Consider the following 12,149-nt stretch of genomic DNA (forward strand, 5'->3'; position numbering starts at 1 on the left):
TTATTAATATGAAAATATTGTCGATTGTTCCTCCCGTAAAAATCTCCCTGGACAGCCCACTTCCTGAAAAATGACTCAGCAAAAGCTCCCAACCAGGGTTATTCGTGTTTAATACAATTGTTCAGGCCGGCACTTATTTCTTATCTATAAAGTTCCCTTGTGATTGATGATTCATGTTTCTTTTCAATTATGGGCTTTGAATGCAAAGTATTTCTTAATGTAAACAAATGGCTTCAGTATTTAAAGCAAAACATTTCCGTTTGTTTAGTACTATTTCCTATTTTATGCCTGAAACCATATTTTTGAGGGAATTGTTTGGTTTCAAAAGAGGGAAAAGAGAACGATTGTTTAGAAGAATGTGTGCAAAGGAGGGGTACATTTGCCATGGGCCTCTGGCCAGAGGTGCAGGCGTGGGCTCAGAGGGGGCACGCGGTAGCCTTCCGTCTCCTAGCACGGCCCAAAGAAGTTAGTGTCCCGAATTCTCACTTTAAAGATCCTGGTTTTCCTGTGGGAGAAAAGTGTATCTTTGGCAGCTTGATGATAAGCCTTGTAGCCGATCTTCAAATTCTCAGTTCTGCTGAAGAGCTCTGAAGTAGGAGGATATAGGTCACATGGAATGGTTGCGAGAAATGCCAGAAAAAAGAGAGCAAGATATTCCGTGATTTTTAATGATGTTTTACAATTACCAATAGAAAAAATAAAATTAAAGCCTAAAAGAGCAAGAGCCAGTTTCAACAGACTATGTGCCGAACATTGACCACTAGGCGGCGCTGTAATCTTGCTCTGGGGGCGCTAGGGCTGAGACTGTAGAGCCTTTGTTGATTGACCAGGATTCCCAAATGTTTAAGATTAACATTTGGGAAACGAACAGCAAAGGCACCCTAAAAATTTTCAATCAGAAGACCCCAACATGATAAACAGAAAAATTAATAAAAGAATAATAAAAATAAAATAAGAATAAAAAATAAAAAAAGAATAATAAAAGTTCAAAATATTTACTTGGTGAAGCTTCTTATTCTACAACAATTATGTTATTGAGAACTTGAGAAACAGACACTGTAGGTGGTAGAGATTTTACCTTCGCCTTCTCTTAACTAAATCCCATATTTGCATGAAGATGAAGAAAAGGAATAATCACAGTTAATTGAAACTACAGTCCACAATTTTCTTGTCAAATTGGAAAAACATCAATTTAATTAAGCAGTGGGCACTACCCATATTTGTTCTGGAAAGTCAGTAATGTTCCCGTCATTCTTGCTTAAGTCTTCCACGCACTCAGCAGTCATCCAGTCCATGCCCGCTGTGCGCCCAGCATCACGCCTGATGCTTTGAATGTAAAGAAGCAAAGGTCCATTCTCTACTTTCTTGGAGCTCCTAGTGGAGTATGGTAGATAAATACATAACAAAAGCATCAGGGATCAGAACTTTGATAAAGACCACATGCTCAAAAGAGTTATGGGGGATAGTAGCAAGTCACTGTATACAACGAGGTGGCATTGAGCAAAGCCTCCAAAGATAAATCATAATAATAGTTGACACAGATGCTCTACGGTGCCACGCTCTCCAGAGTGCTCTACCTAATAAATGCTAAAAATAAAAAGGTCATGTAACTGGGGCGGCAGCCCCAGTTACTGAGCCACTGAGGTGGCTGGCTCAGCCCCTTAAGCATCTGCGTTCGGCTCAGATCATGATTCCAAGGTCCTGGGATGGAGCCCCCGTAGTGAGCTCTCTGCTCAGCCGGGAGCCTGCTTCTCCCTTTCCCTCTGCCTGTGGCTCCCCCTGCTTGTGGTCTTTCTCTCTCTGTCAAATAAATAAAATCGTAGGGAAAAAAAGGTCATATAACCTTCGCAACAACCCTATGAGGTAGGTGCTACTAATATCATCTCTGTGCTACAAACAATAAAACAGGTTTGGGGAAGGTATTCTAGACAAAAGAAGCAGCAGGTATAAAGGTTCCGAGATGCATAAAACTATGGCATGTTTCAGGGAATAGGAGCTCTGATAACAGTAATGATACTGTAACATTCACAGAAACACCATGTTCTCTAAGATCTTATAAACAGAAAACTGTAATGAGTTAGAATAGATTTTTTAAAACAATTTTCTTAATTACGTAATAATTTTATTCTTCAAAGAGCAGTAGGAATATAGTTTACTGAGAACACAGACCCACTGAAAGACCAAAATGCTTTTTGTAATGAAATATTACTTCCTGAATTTTGAAGATGATAGGAAAAAATATGGAATGGCTCTGTGAACCACTATTTTGGTTACCATAGATAGGTCTTAAAAACTAATTTTCTGGGGGCGTCTGGGTGGCTCATTTGGTTAGGTGGCTGCCTTCAGCTCAGGTCATGATCCCAGGGTCCAGGGATCAAGCCCAGTATCAGGCTTCCTGCTCAGTGGAGAGCCTGCTTCTCCCTCTCCCTCTGCCTGCTGCTCTGCCTGCTTGAGTGTTCTCTCTCTGTGTCAAATAAAAAAATACAATCTTAAAAAAAAAAAGACGAATTTTCTTAGAACAAACCATATTGCTGTGAGTATCCTGAAAATAGTAATGCTATAGTTTTATTTTTTATGGTATGAGGCAATTTTATTTTTAAAAATATGTATTTAAATATATGAAAAAATATCTGGGAGGATATACATAAAATTGGTAACTGATTATTTTTGGATACGAGGATCTTGATTTCCTTATTTATTTTCTTCATTACTTTTCCCAGTAAGGATGTATTTCTTTTTTAAAAAATTTCCTAACTTAAATTTTAGCTAAAATTTTTTAAAAATCTTTTTTTTTTTTTTAAAGATTTTGTTTATTTATTTGGCAGACAGAAATCACAATAGGCAGAGAGGCAGGCAGAGAGAGAGGGAGGAAGCAGGCTCCTTGCTGAGCAGAAAGCCTGATGCAGGACTCCATCTCAGGACCCTGGGATCATGACCCTAGCTGAAGGCAGAGGCTTTAACCCACTGAGCCACCCAGGTGCCCCAGTTAGTTAAATTTTTGAAAGATTTTCTAATGTTGAAAAATAATACTAATGTAACAGAACTTTCATCTATTTTTATTTGAGATAGTCTTTTTGTAAGATAAACTGTGCTATCAAGATTAAATATTTATTGGTTGCCCATTACTTACAAAGCACTGTAATGCTGTGTCAAGATAATTTATTGAACAGATATTTATTGAGCATCTAACTTGTGTCAGCCACGGTGCATGAATTGCTGTGGGTATAGTAACAATAGCAGAAAAATAGTAAGGACCCAGTCTCTGCTTACCTCAAAAAGACTGAGGTTTTTTGTTTTTTTTTTAAAAAGATTTATTTATTTGAGAGAGAGAGTGCCTGTGAGTGCATGAGTAGGGGGGGAGGGGTAGAGGGAGAGAGAGAATCTCAAGCAGACCCCCTCCCCCACTGCTGAGTGTGGAGCCCAATGCGGGGCTTGATCCTATGATCCTGAGATCATGCCCTGAGTGGAAATCAAGAGTCAGATGCTTAACCAACTGAGCCACCCAGGCACCCCTGGGTTTTTTGTTTTTTAAGTTTTTATTAAACAATAAATAAAATAGATAAAATGATTTTTTATTCAAAAATAAAATAACATTAAAAAGATCACTTTAATAAAACTTGTATTAGAAAAGTTTTATTCAAAACATTTTACTTGAATAATAAACTTTTTTAAAAGTTTATTTAAACTTTAAAGGCTGGTTTCCAGTTCTAGAGGGACTAGGGTTTCTAGCAGTCTAATAAGACAGAGATTGAGTTTCAGAGGAAGAAAAAAGCCCAGTCAGGGGTCTCAATAACAGGGCCTTTATCAACAACACACATGACCTGACGATGTATCTTGAAGATCAGCTTAGGACAGGATTTTCCAATCTCAGCACTACTGGCATTTTGGATAGGGGATGGGTAAGTCCTTGTTGTTGGGGGCTGTGCTGTGTACTCTTAGCAGCATCTCTGGCCTCTACCCATCTTCAGTTCTGGCATTAAAAGATGTCTCCAGGGGCTCCTGGATGGTTCAGTGGGTTAAAAATCTGACTCTTGATTTTGGCTCAGGTCATGATCTCAGGGGGTGAGCTTGAGCCCTGCACTGGATTCTGCCCTAGGCATGGAGTCTGCTTAAGATTCTCTCTCCTTCTCCCTCTGCCCCTCCCCAACCCCTTCACATCTGTTTCTTTCTTAAAAAAAAAAAAAAAAAAAAAAGTTTCCAGGTATTGCCTTGGGACTGCAGAGGAACAGGAACCACTGGCCCAGGGGAACTTACAGGGCTCCTGTCAGTGGTCAGACTTGATCCTAGGAAGTAGTCCAAAGAGTTTGAGCTGCAGCTGGGAGGACAGGTTAAGGGTGGAGACCAGGAACATTCCATTCACACATACACACACCAGTCTCTTTTATGGGCAACTTGAAATATATCTGTTTAAAATGTTTCCATTTCCTCCTTTTCTTTTCCTTATTTGGTGAATTTGTTGTCAGCACTATGGGATTGGGGAGGTTGTTTTTCTTAGCTGTTACTTTCGGGAGGAGATGGTCTCCTGTTCGTTCAATCTGTGTGGACTTCCGGCAGGAAATGGCACTCAAGGAAAGTTTTGAATAAAAGGAAGATGCTGGTTAGCCAGTGGAAACAGGAAGTTGTTGCCTGTGTCTTACACAGCTTAGAAGAAAGTAAGAGGCAGAGGGAAAATTCACTTAACAGAAGTGGGAGGAGCAGAAGAGTGGGCTGGGAGTGGAGGAGGGGTAGGGAGCATAGAGGAGCTGAGGGGAGCAGCCAGGTCAACAGGTTGAAAGACCTTGAATCTCCAACGGGAGCTGGCTCTGCAGGAAGAGGGTGACCGTGCTGCATAATAGGAATGGGTCATGCAGTAACAATAAGTCAAAGTTCTCGTGATTTACTACTACTACTGTGTAGTAGACTGCTATACTATACTGTCCTAAAAATACTCTGTTTAGGGCGCCTGGGTGGCTCAGTGGGTTAAGCCGCTGCCTTCCGCTTGGGTCATGATCTCAGGGTCCTGGGATCGAGTCCTGAGTCAGGCTCTCTGCTCAGCGGGGAGCCTGCTTCCCTCTCTCTCTCTGCCTGCTTCTCTGCCTACTTGTGATTTCTCTCTCTGTGTGTCAGATAAATAAAATATTTTAAAAAATACTCTATTTAAAAGAATACAGTTTTCTCACAGTATATATTTTAATTTTTTAAAGAATTTTTTTAAAAAAGTATTTAGCAGAGAGAGAGAGAGCATGCGTGTGTACACGCACACAAGTAGGGAGGGAGGGAGCAGCAGACAGTCTCCCTCTGAGCCAGGAGACTGATTGGAGACTCATGACCTAAGTGGAAGGCAGACCTCAGTAGACCTCAACAGGCTGGGCCAGTCAGGGGCCCCTCTCACATATCTATTTAAAGTATTTGCCTACATTAAAGAATTCCCCTGAATAAACTGAAAGAGTAAGTCAATGTGGCAAAATGTTAAGTTGATGAATCAGGGGAAGGGTATATGGATGTTTGTTGTGTTCTTTAACTTCTCTGTAAGTTTGAAAATTTTAAAAATAAAAATTTGGGGTGTGTGGGGAGAAGAGTCAATTTACCACATGATACTCTGGGCCGGATGGATCATCACAGATATATGTTCATGGGTCCGGTGATGTTATCTGTGAATTGTTCTCCACAACACAGTATAAAGATGACCAACATTCTCTTACAACCAGAGTGATTTCTTTCTTTTTTTTAGAGAGGGAAGGAGGAGGGGAAGGGACAGAAGGAGAGGGAGATAGAGAGTCTTAAGCAGTCCTAGCTTCAAGCTGAATTTGGGGCTTAGTCTCCCAATCTTGAGATCATGACCTGAGCTGAAATCACAAGAATGCTTAACAGACTGGGCCCCTCAAAAGCCCCCCGGAATGACTTCTCATTGTGCTTTTATTTATATATTCTCAGATTCTCATAAATTCCATATGGAACTGTCAGATATTTGCATTATTTGGACCAATATTTCCTAACAAGACAGAGATAACTCTTAGCTTATAGCTTTTGCTTTCGTGTATTCAATAAGTCCTACTTAAGCACCTACAATATACAGGGCAATGTATTAAGTGTTATGTGGAATACAAATATGAATCACAGAGACATTCTGTTCTGAAAAAATTGATAATTTGGTATATATATAAACCTTCCACACAAATGACTTTAACACAAGATAGAAAATCACTGCTTTGTGTCAAGTCTTGGAGGAGGGCATCATCACTTCCTCTGGAGGGAACAGGTGTCAGGCATAGTCCTGTTGCATGGTTCTATCCTGTAGTGGACAAACAGTGGGACCAAGACTTGAAGCTCTTGGTGGGGCAAGAGTGAAGGATCCTGCACTGATCCGCTATTGCTGCCTAACCCATCATTCAGTGGCTGAAAACAACACCTGTTTATTATTGCTACTGTGTCTGTGGGTCAGTGGGGCATGGTTGACCTAGCCCAGGTTTAGTGGGCAGCTTTGCTTAAGCTGCTGCAGCTGTGTGGGACTATACGCCTCTCCTTGCAGTGTTCTGAGTCGGGGGTGGGGGAGTGACCCTGCTTCGTGTATCTGTCATTCTCCTTGGACCAGTTAGGCAGGGCATGTGTTCCCCCGCGATGGCAGAGGTACATGAGAACAAGTAAGAAACAAGGCTCAGAGCTCACACACTGTCCCTTCAGCTCGTATATGGTTGGCCAGAGGAAGTCACAAGCTAAGCCCAAAGTTGTGAGTCAAGGGGGACACCATGCCTTCAGTGAGGTACTGGCAAGTGTCTGAGGAAGGGAGAAGTGAAAAACTGGTACAGTTTATGACATATGCCTTGTGGTTATATGAGCACTACATCTTTAGCAGAAATAACTTGAATTTTTTTACAGAGTAAAATTTAAAAATCTGATAAAAACTTAAAAAAATAGAGATTCATATGGAAGAATGTCACATCCCTTTAAATACCGACTTTCTATAGCAGGCAAGAAAGCGTGAAGTTAAACTTGAAGCTGAGGGAGATCTAATGCAAATGGTAGTGGGAATCATGGGCCCATTTAATTTTTTTAGACCTTTTTTGGGCTGGCTGCAGGCCACATTTTCCGTTGGTACTTTGGACCTTTATTTCCTGCACTGCTTCTTCCTCTCAGGGGCAATGGGCTGCCTTAACCTCCTGGCAGGTTCATATATTCTCCCTCCCCATGAAAACCTCTTCTGAAGGAAGGATCTGGCAAACTCACGCAGTGAGGCCACAGTGACTAACAAGGATTAAGAGCTGACTCTTTCAGGAGCATTTGTATTTGATCAGGGAACAGAAGAAAGAATGGCTCTGTACATGACAAACACAGCAGTGACTCGAGTGCAGAAGCGAAGGGGGGGGGGGCAACCAAGGAACTAGCCCAGTAACCTCCGAGTCCTATTCTACAAAGTGTTACATTTCTCCTGGACAAGCCACCTGCTGGGACTTTGTGGGCAAGGGTATAGTTGCAGGAGTCACTAGGAGCATGGCTTGATTATGTATTTAGCATAAATAATATTAAAATATGTGCCCTGACAAGTCAATTGTATTTAATAATTTTGTATAGTGTAACGGTTCTAATTCCTACCCAAGTTTGCAGTTACTATCTCTGAGAAGCAAATAAGTCAACATAGCAGACATCAGGCAGGAACTTTCTGAACTGTGTCAAGGTTAATAATAAGTAAAATGTTATAAGTAGCGACAGGACAGCAACAGCTGTGCCACATTCTTGGAAGCAAAGATTTTGATAGCATGAAGTCAGCCTGTGAGCTCAGTTTTTGCTGCTACTCTGGGTGAACACAGAATGCTTATAATAATTCTAACCAAAACCATATTTCTTTCATGAATTACAACTGTTTTGCACTCAAAATCTGATGTCTGCAGCTGGAAACTCAAGGGCATGTGAAGCAATGTTGGAAGAAGACCCAGATCAAAATTATGAGAATGTCCTGGCTGAGATTCAGTCTTTCGAGCTGCCCATTGAAGCGACTTTAAGGTAGGGCTCCTTTATATTTTTTCCTCCTTCAGTGGTGATAAGGCAGGCTTATTCACATCTTTTTATGCTTTTCTCTATAACAGCATAAAGAATAGTTTTTGAAAAATAATTACAATTCTTGGGGTTCCTGGGTGTTACAGACGTTAGGCGGCTGCCTTGGGCTTGGGTCAGGATCCCCAGGTCCTGGGATAGAGCCCCAGGTCAGGCTCCCTGCTTCTCCCTCTTCCATTCCCTCTGCTTGCATTCCCTCTCTCGCTGTGTCTCTCTCTCTCAAATAAATAAATAAAATCTTAAAAAAAAATGCTGCTTCTCATTAAAAAGAATTATAATCTGTATATACCAATTCTCTACCTCTGTTCTTATCTTTAGAGAAATTACAATAAATAATTGACTCTTTTTGCATATTTGTTTCCTGATTCAGCACCACAAGGTTTAAAAAATAGAAATGACTTTCAAGAGATCAAAAAGGGCATCTTGCCGTTGCCAAATAGATATCCCATTTCATTTATATGAGATTTCAATGGTTTTCCCTAAAATATTGCTTAGTGAAAAACATTGAGAACAATAAGACATATCAGTAAAACCAATTTCTATTTGGGTAGATGTGAGTTTTAGGGGGAAAAAAGTAAAATGTTTATTTGCGTTGTTGCTACTCGGGTATATGGTGACCTCTCAGATGTGAATTTTTTTAAATTTCCACATAACATTTAAAAATAGTGTCTTTGGAAATATGAGAATTAATTCGCATATTTTTAAGAACAGGATTAAAATGAAAGACCAGGTATCCTTATGTTAAAAGGGTAGCTTTAGGAAGTTAATTCTTTCTGACCGCCTGCCTGTAACTGACACCTATCAGTCTGGGAATGGCAATCACTGAATTTGGTAGCAACAGTCAATAAATATTTGTTGACTAATATTTGTTGATTAAATTAAAGGATTTGGGGGCAGGGGAGTGCTGTTGTCTCTTCATCCTCAGAAAGGGCCCAGGGCCAAGTTGCTTTGAAATATATTATAATTTAAATCTGAGTAAATTTCTCCCAAATATTTAAATTTGATTTTGCACTAAATATATTTTCAATCTCTTTAAAGGGCCTAGGGTACTTTTGGGGACATGGGAAGACATTGATATTTGTTGGTTGATTCTTGGATTATCAATATGTAGGTGCAGTTGTAAAATAATTACAAATCTATTACAGTTTTTCCTTACACTTTCATTTTATCCAAGCATTCATGAACATCCCATGAAGAGGGGAAGGTAATTTCTATCCTATTTAATAGGTAGAAAGAACCAGAGCTTTTTTACTAATGGGAAACTCAATCATTTTTTCCATATGGAGCAAACTTTATCCTGTACCAGCACCTTTCAGAACTTATACATTTGCATGATGGCTAGATCAGAAGTCCAAGGGGGAACAAATAGGTGAGGGGAACCTAGACACATGTTAGTTACTGTAGCTTCTGCTGCTGTTGCTCTTTCAAACCTCTTGGCCTTCAACCCCCAACCCTCTCCACCTCTCCCTTGGTCTTACAACCATGGTTAACACCTACACAGGTCATCCAACCATGGCCTTCTCTTTCTGGCTAGTCTTGCTTGGTATTGGATGTGCCTTCCTGCTCTGGATCATGGAGCTTTCCTACCCTCTGTTGTTAGGGTAAATATTCCTGGTCTTGTATCTGGTCTTCCTAAAGAAGAAATCAGTGTAGATCTGGCCCTCACAGCACTCTCCCAGTGTCACCCTTAAGAGGGGAGAAAACACTGATATATTCTCCGGGTGTTGCCCTGTCATCACCAGAGTGGACGTGCAGTACCCACTGTTAGTTTGGGTAACAGTGTCTGGGTTATTGAACAAGGGCTCAGAACGTTCTTTTGCAAAGGCTCCTGCTAAAACACCCCAATGTTATTTGGAGGGTAGACTCAGAGCTCTTAATAAAACTTTATCTGGGACAATATTAATCAGCATTAGTTTTCCTAAACTTTTGCTTTAATCAATTAGATGAAGACTTCTGAGACTGGCATTCGATGCTTTTTTGCTCATGCGTATGCACGTCATTGATGTTCCAGTGTCAGTGATTCTTCCACTGTTCTTACAGAACACATCAGCTTGTGTGGTCAAATATGAGGGCTGGAAAAATCAAAACAGGACTTCCATTTTGGCTGAACTAGAATGGTTACTATTTGAAAATGTGTCCTGAGATTTTCTTTCTCTTGTGTCCCTGGTTGTTTATTATTATTATCATCATTATTATTATTCACTCAAATGCTCTTTCTTCTATGAAGCCTCTTGTGATCCCCCAGCCACATGTGAATATCCATCCTTTGAAGGCCGCAAAGAATCCAGGGCATTTATTCTGACTTAAAATGTGTGTGTTGTAATTTTAGAAATATTTTCGGGTGGAAAGATTCCTGAAGCCAGGAATGTATCTTCCTTTTACCATTGTATCCTCTGCAGAAGATTCTACCAACAGAGTAGCTAGATAAATATTGGTTCACTGATTTGTATGAGCTTCTGAAGTAACGGTGACTTTGTGAAGCAAAAGAAAGGAGGCAGTTGAGAGAGAAAGTCATCCTTTGAGGGAAGAAGTGGAGGTAGTGGAAGGCTATGAGCTATAAAGGCAGACACGGTGGAGAGTGGATTTGGTGGCGTGCAGTGGGTGGACAGTGAGGAAAGGGTTAGGGCATTGAGAGGACAGGGCTGGCAATACAGGAGAGAAACATTCTCAGGAAAATCCCTGCACCTGGGAATTGAAGCTCTCCTGTTCACTTTTCCTTGTCAAAGAAGAAAGGCATTGCTTCAACAAACATTTCCTGTCATAAAATCTTCAACTCTGTTAGTTTCCTTCCCCTGCCCACCTTCCATTTTCCAGGTCGGGAGTCTGAGGTGCCCTGCGCAAGGTCAGAGCCAGGTGGGGTTTGCTTCTCTAACAAGGTGATGTCACCAGAGCTCAGCGTCTCAGGACTCAGAGATGGTGTCTGCTTCGGTCATTTAAGGGTGACACAGCATCTCTTCCTTCACATGGACCTAGCTTCCTAGTGCTCACCCCTGCACACCATATGGGCTATTGGGTCTCCTCTGCCTGATGCATTGTGGGGGGTTGCTGAGACCAAGGGTCATACCATTGGGTACTGTCGGTGGCCCACAGTCTCTTTCTCCCTGCCTATCTGTATTCTCCCCTCTTCCTGACTCAACTCTCTGCTGCTCCCAGAGCAAGCTTCTCCTAGAGAGTCCAGCCTATCTCCTGCCTGACTCCCCCAGTGGGACCTTGGGTCTACTCCTTTGGCCCTCCCTTTTGTGTGTGTGTGTGTGTGTGTGTGTGTGTGTGTGTGCATGTGTGTGAAAAAGTAGACAAGAGTCGGATGATTCTGAGGTCCTGTGTTTGTTTTCATTCTTTGTGTGAAATGGGACCACTGCCTGTAGTATTAAGTTTAAAGAGGAGGGAGTTTTAGGGGAGAGCTGAGATACTGTATTTTTCCATGATTTGTGTTACCAATGAAATATCCATTAAAGACATCGCAGGCAGCTCTAACAGTGGAGTTGGGAATAAAATTCCCAGATAGAAAAGCAGTATTATTATTAGCCATGCAGATGGTGAGTGAGAAAAGGGAGAAATGTCGGGGAAAGTCTATTGCTAGTGCCTCTCTTGTCCTAGCATGGCTTTGCTTTGGGTGTTCGGATTGCTAGTAGGTTGAAACTCACCAGCAGGTGGCAGCTGGAATTAGTTTTGCTACCCTAACCCTTTTGTCCTGGGCATAGCTATTTTCATCATGTTACCACCACATGCTAATTTCCATGGGATTTTCTCATTCTTTTTTGGTTTTCTGACTTTCAATCCAGTCCCTCCATTTGGCTTACATATAGCTTTATATCTATCTTATATCTTAAATATAGATTTAACTATATATAGATGTAGCTCCTTACAGCCCCGGCATCTGGGGGCATGCTTGTCCCTGGTAGGCTTAAGGGCTGTTTGGAGCCACACCAAAGGAAAGTACTAGCACTGGCCTTATTGGAAGGAAGCCTCACCAACTTCCTTTAACAAGGGTGGGCACCTGGTCTCAAGCAGCAAATCAATCCCCATGCATCGGGAGTGGTTGCCTGAATCTCACATTGAGGTAGTTTTGATAAGTTAGTGATTGCAGGCGAGGACATCTTATAGGGCAGTGGCAGTGTTCA

General features: G+C 41.3%; 1 protein-coding gene across 4 annotated transcripts in view; it reads left to right on the forward strand.

Annotated features, from left to right (window-relative positions):
* Window positions 1-7,590: 7,590 nt before the first annotated feature.
* The window catches only part of EXOC6 (exocyst complex component 6), a gene marked incomplete at its 5' end in the record, with an annotated part of 248,619 nt that continues 244,060 nt past the window's right edge, over window positions 7,591-12,149 (forward strand). The window contains one exon of one of the 4 annotated variants that reach the window (XR_014309260.1): window positions 7,591-7,977. Coding sequence is in view for 1 of the 4 variants with exons in the window: in XM_082721938.1 (XP_082578064.1) it covers window positions 7,892-7,977 (86 nt within the window). The remainder of the gene's footprint in view (window positions 7,978-12,149) is intronic. The other 3 variants (XM_082721939.1, XM_082721938.1, XR_014309261.1) reach the window with 3 other exon arrangements.

The sequence above is a fragment of the Mustela nivalis genome (assembly GCF_964662115.1).
Source record: "Mustela nivalis genome assembly, chromosome: 2".
Lineage (NCBI taxonomy): Eukaryota > Metazoa > Chordata > Mammalia > Carnivora > Mustelidae > Mustela > Mustela nivalis.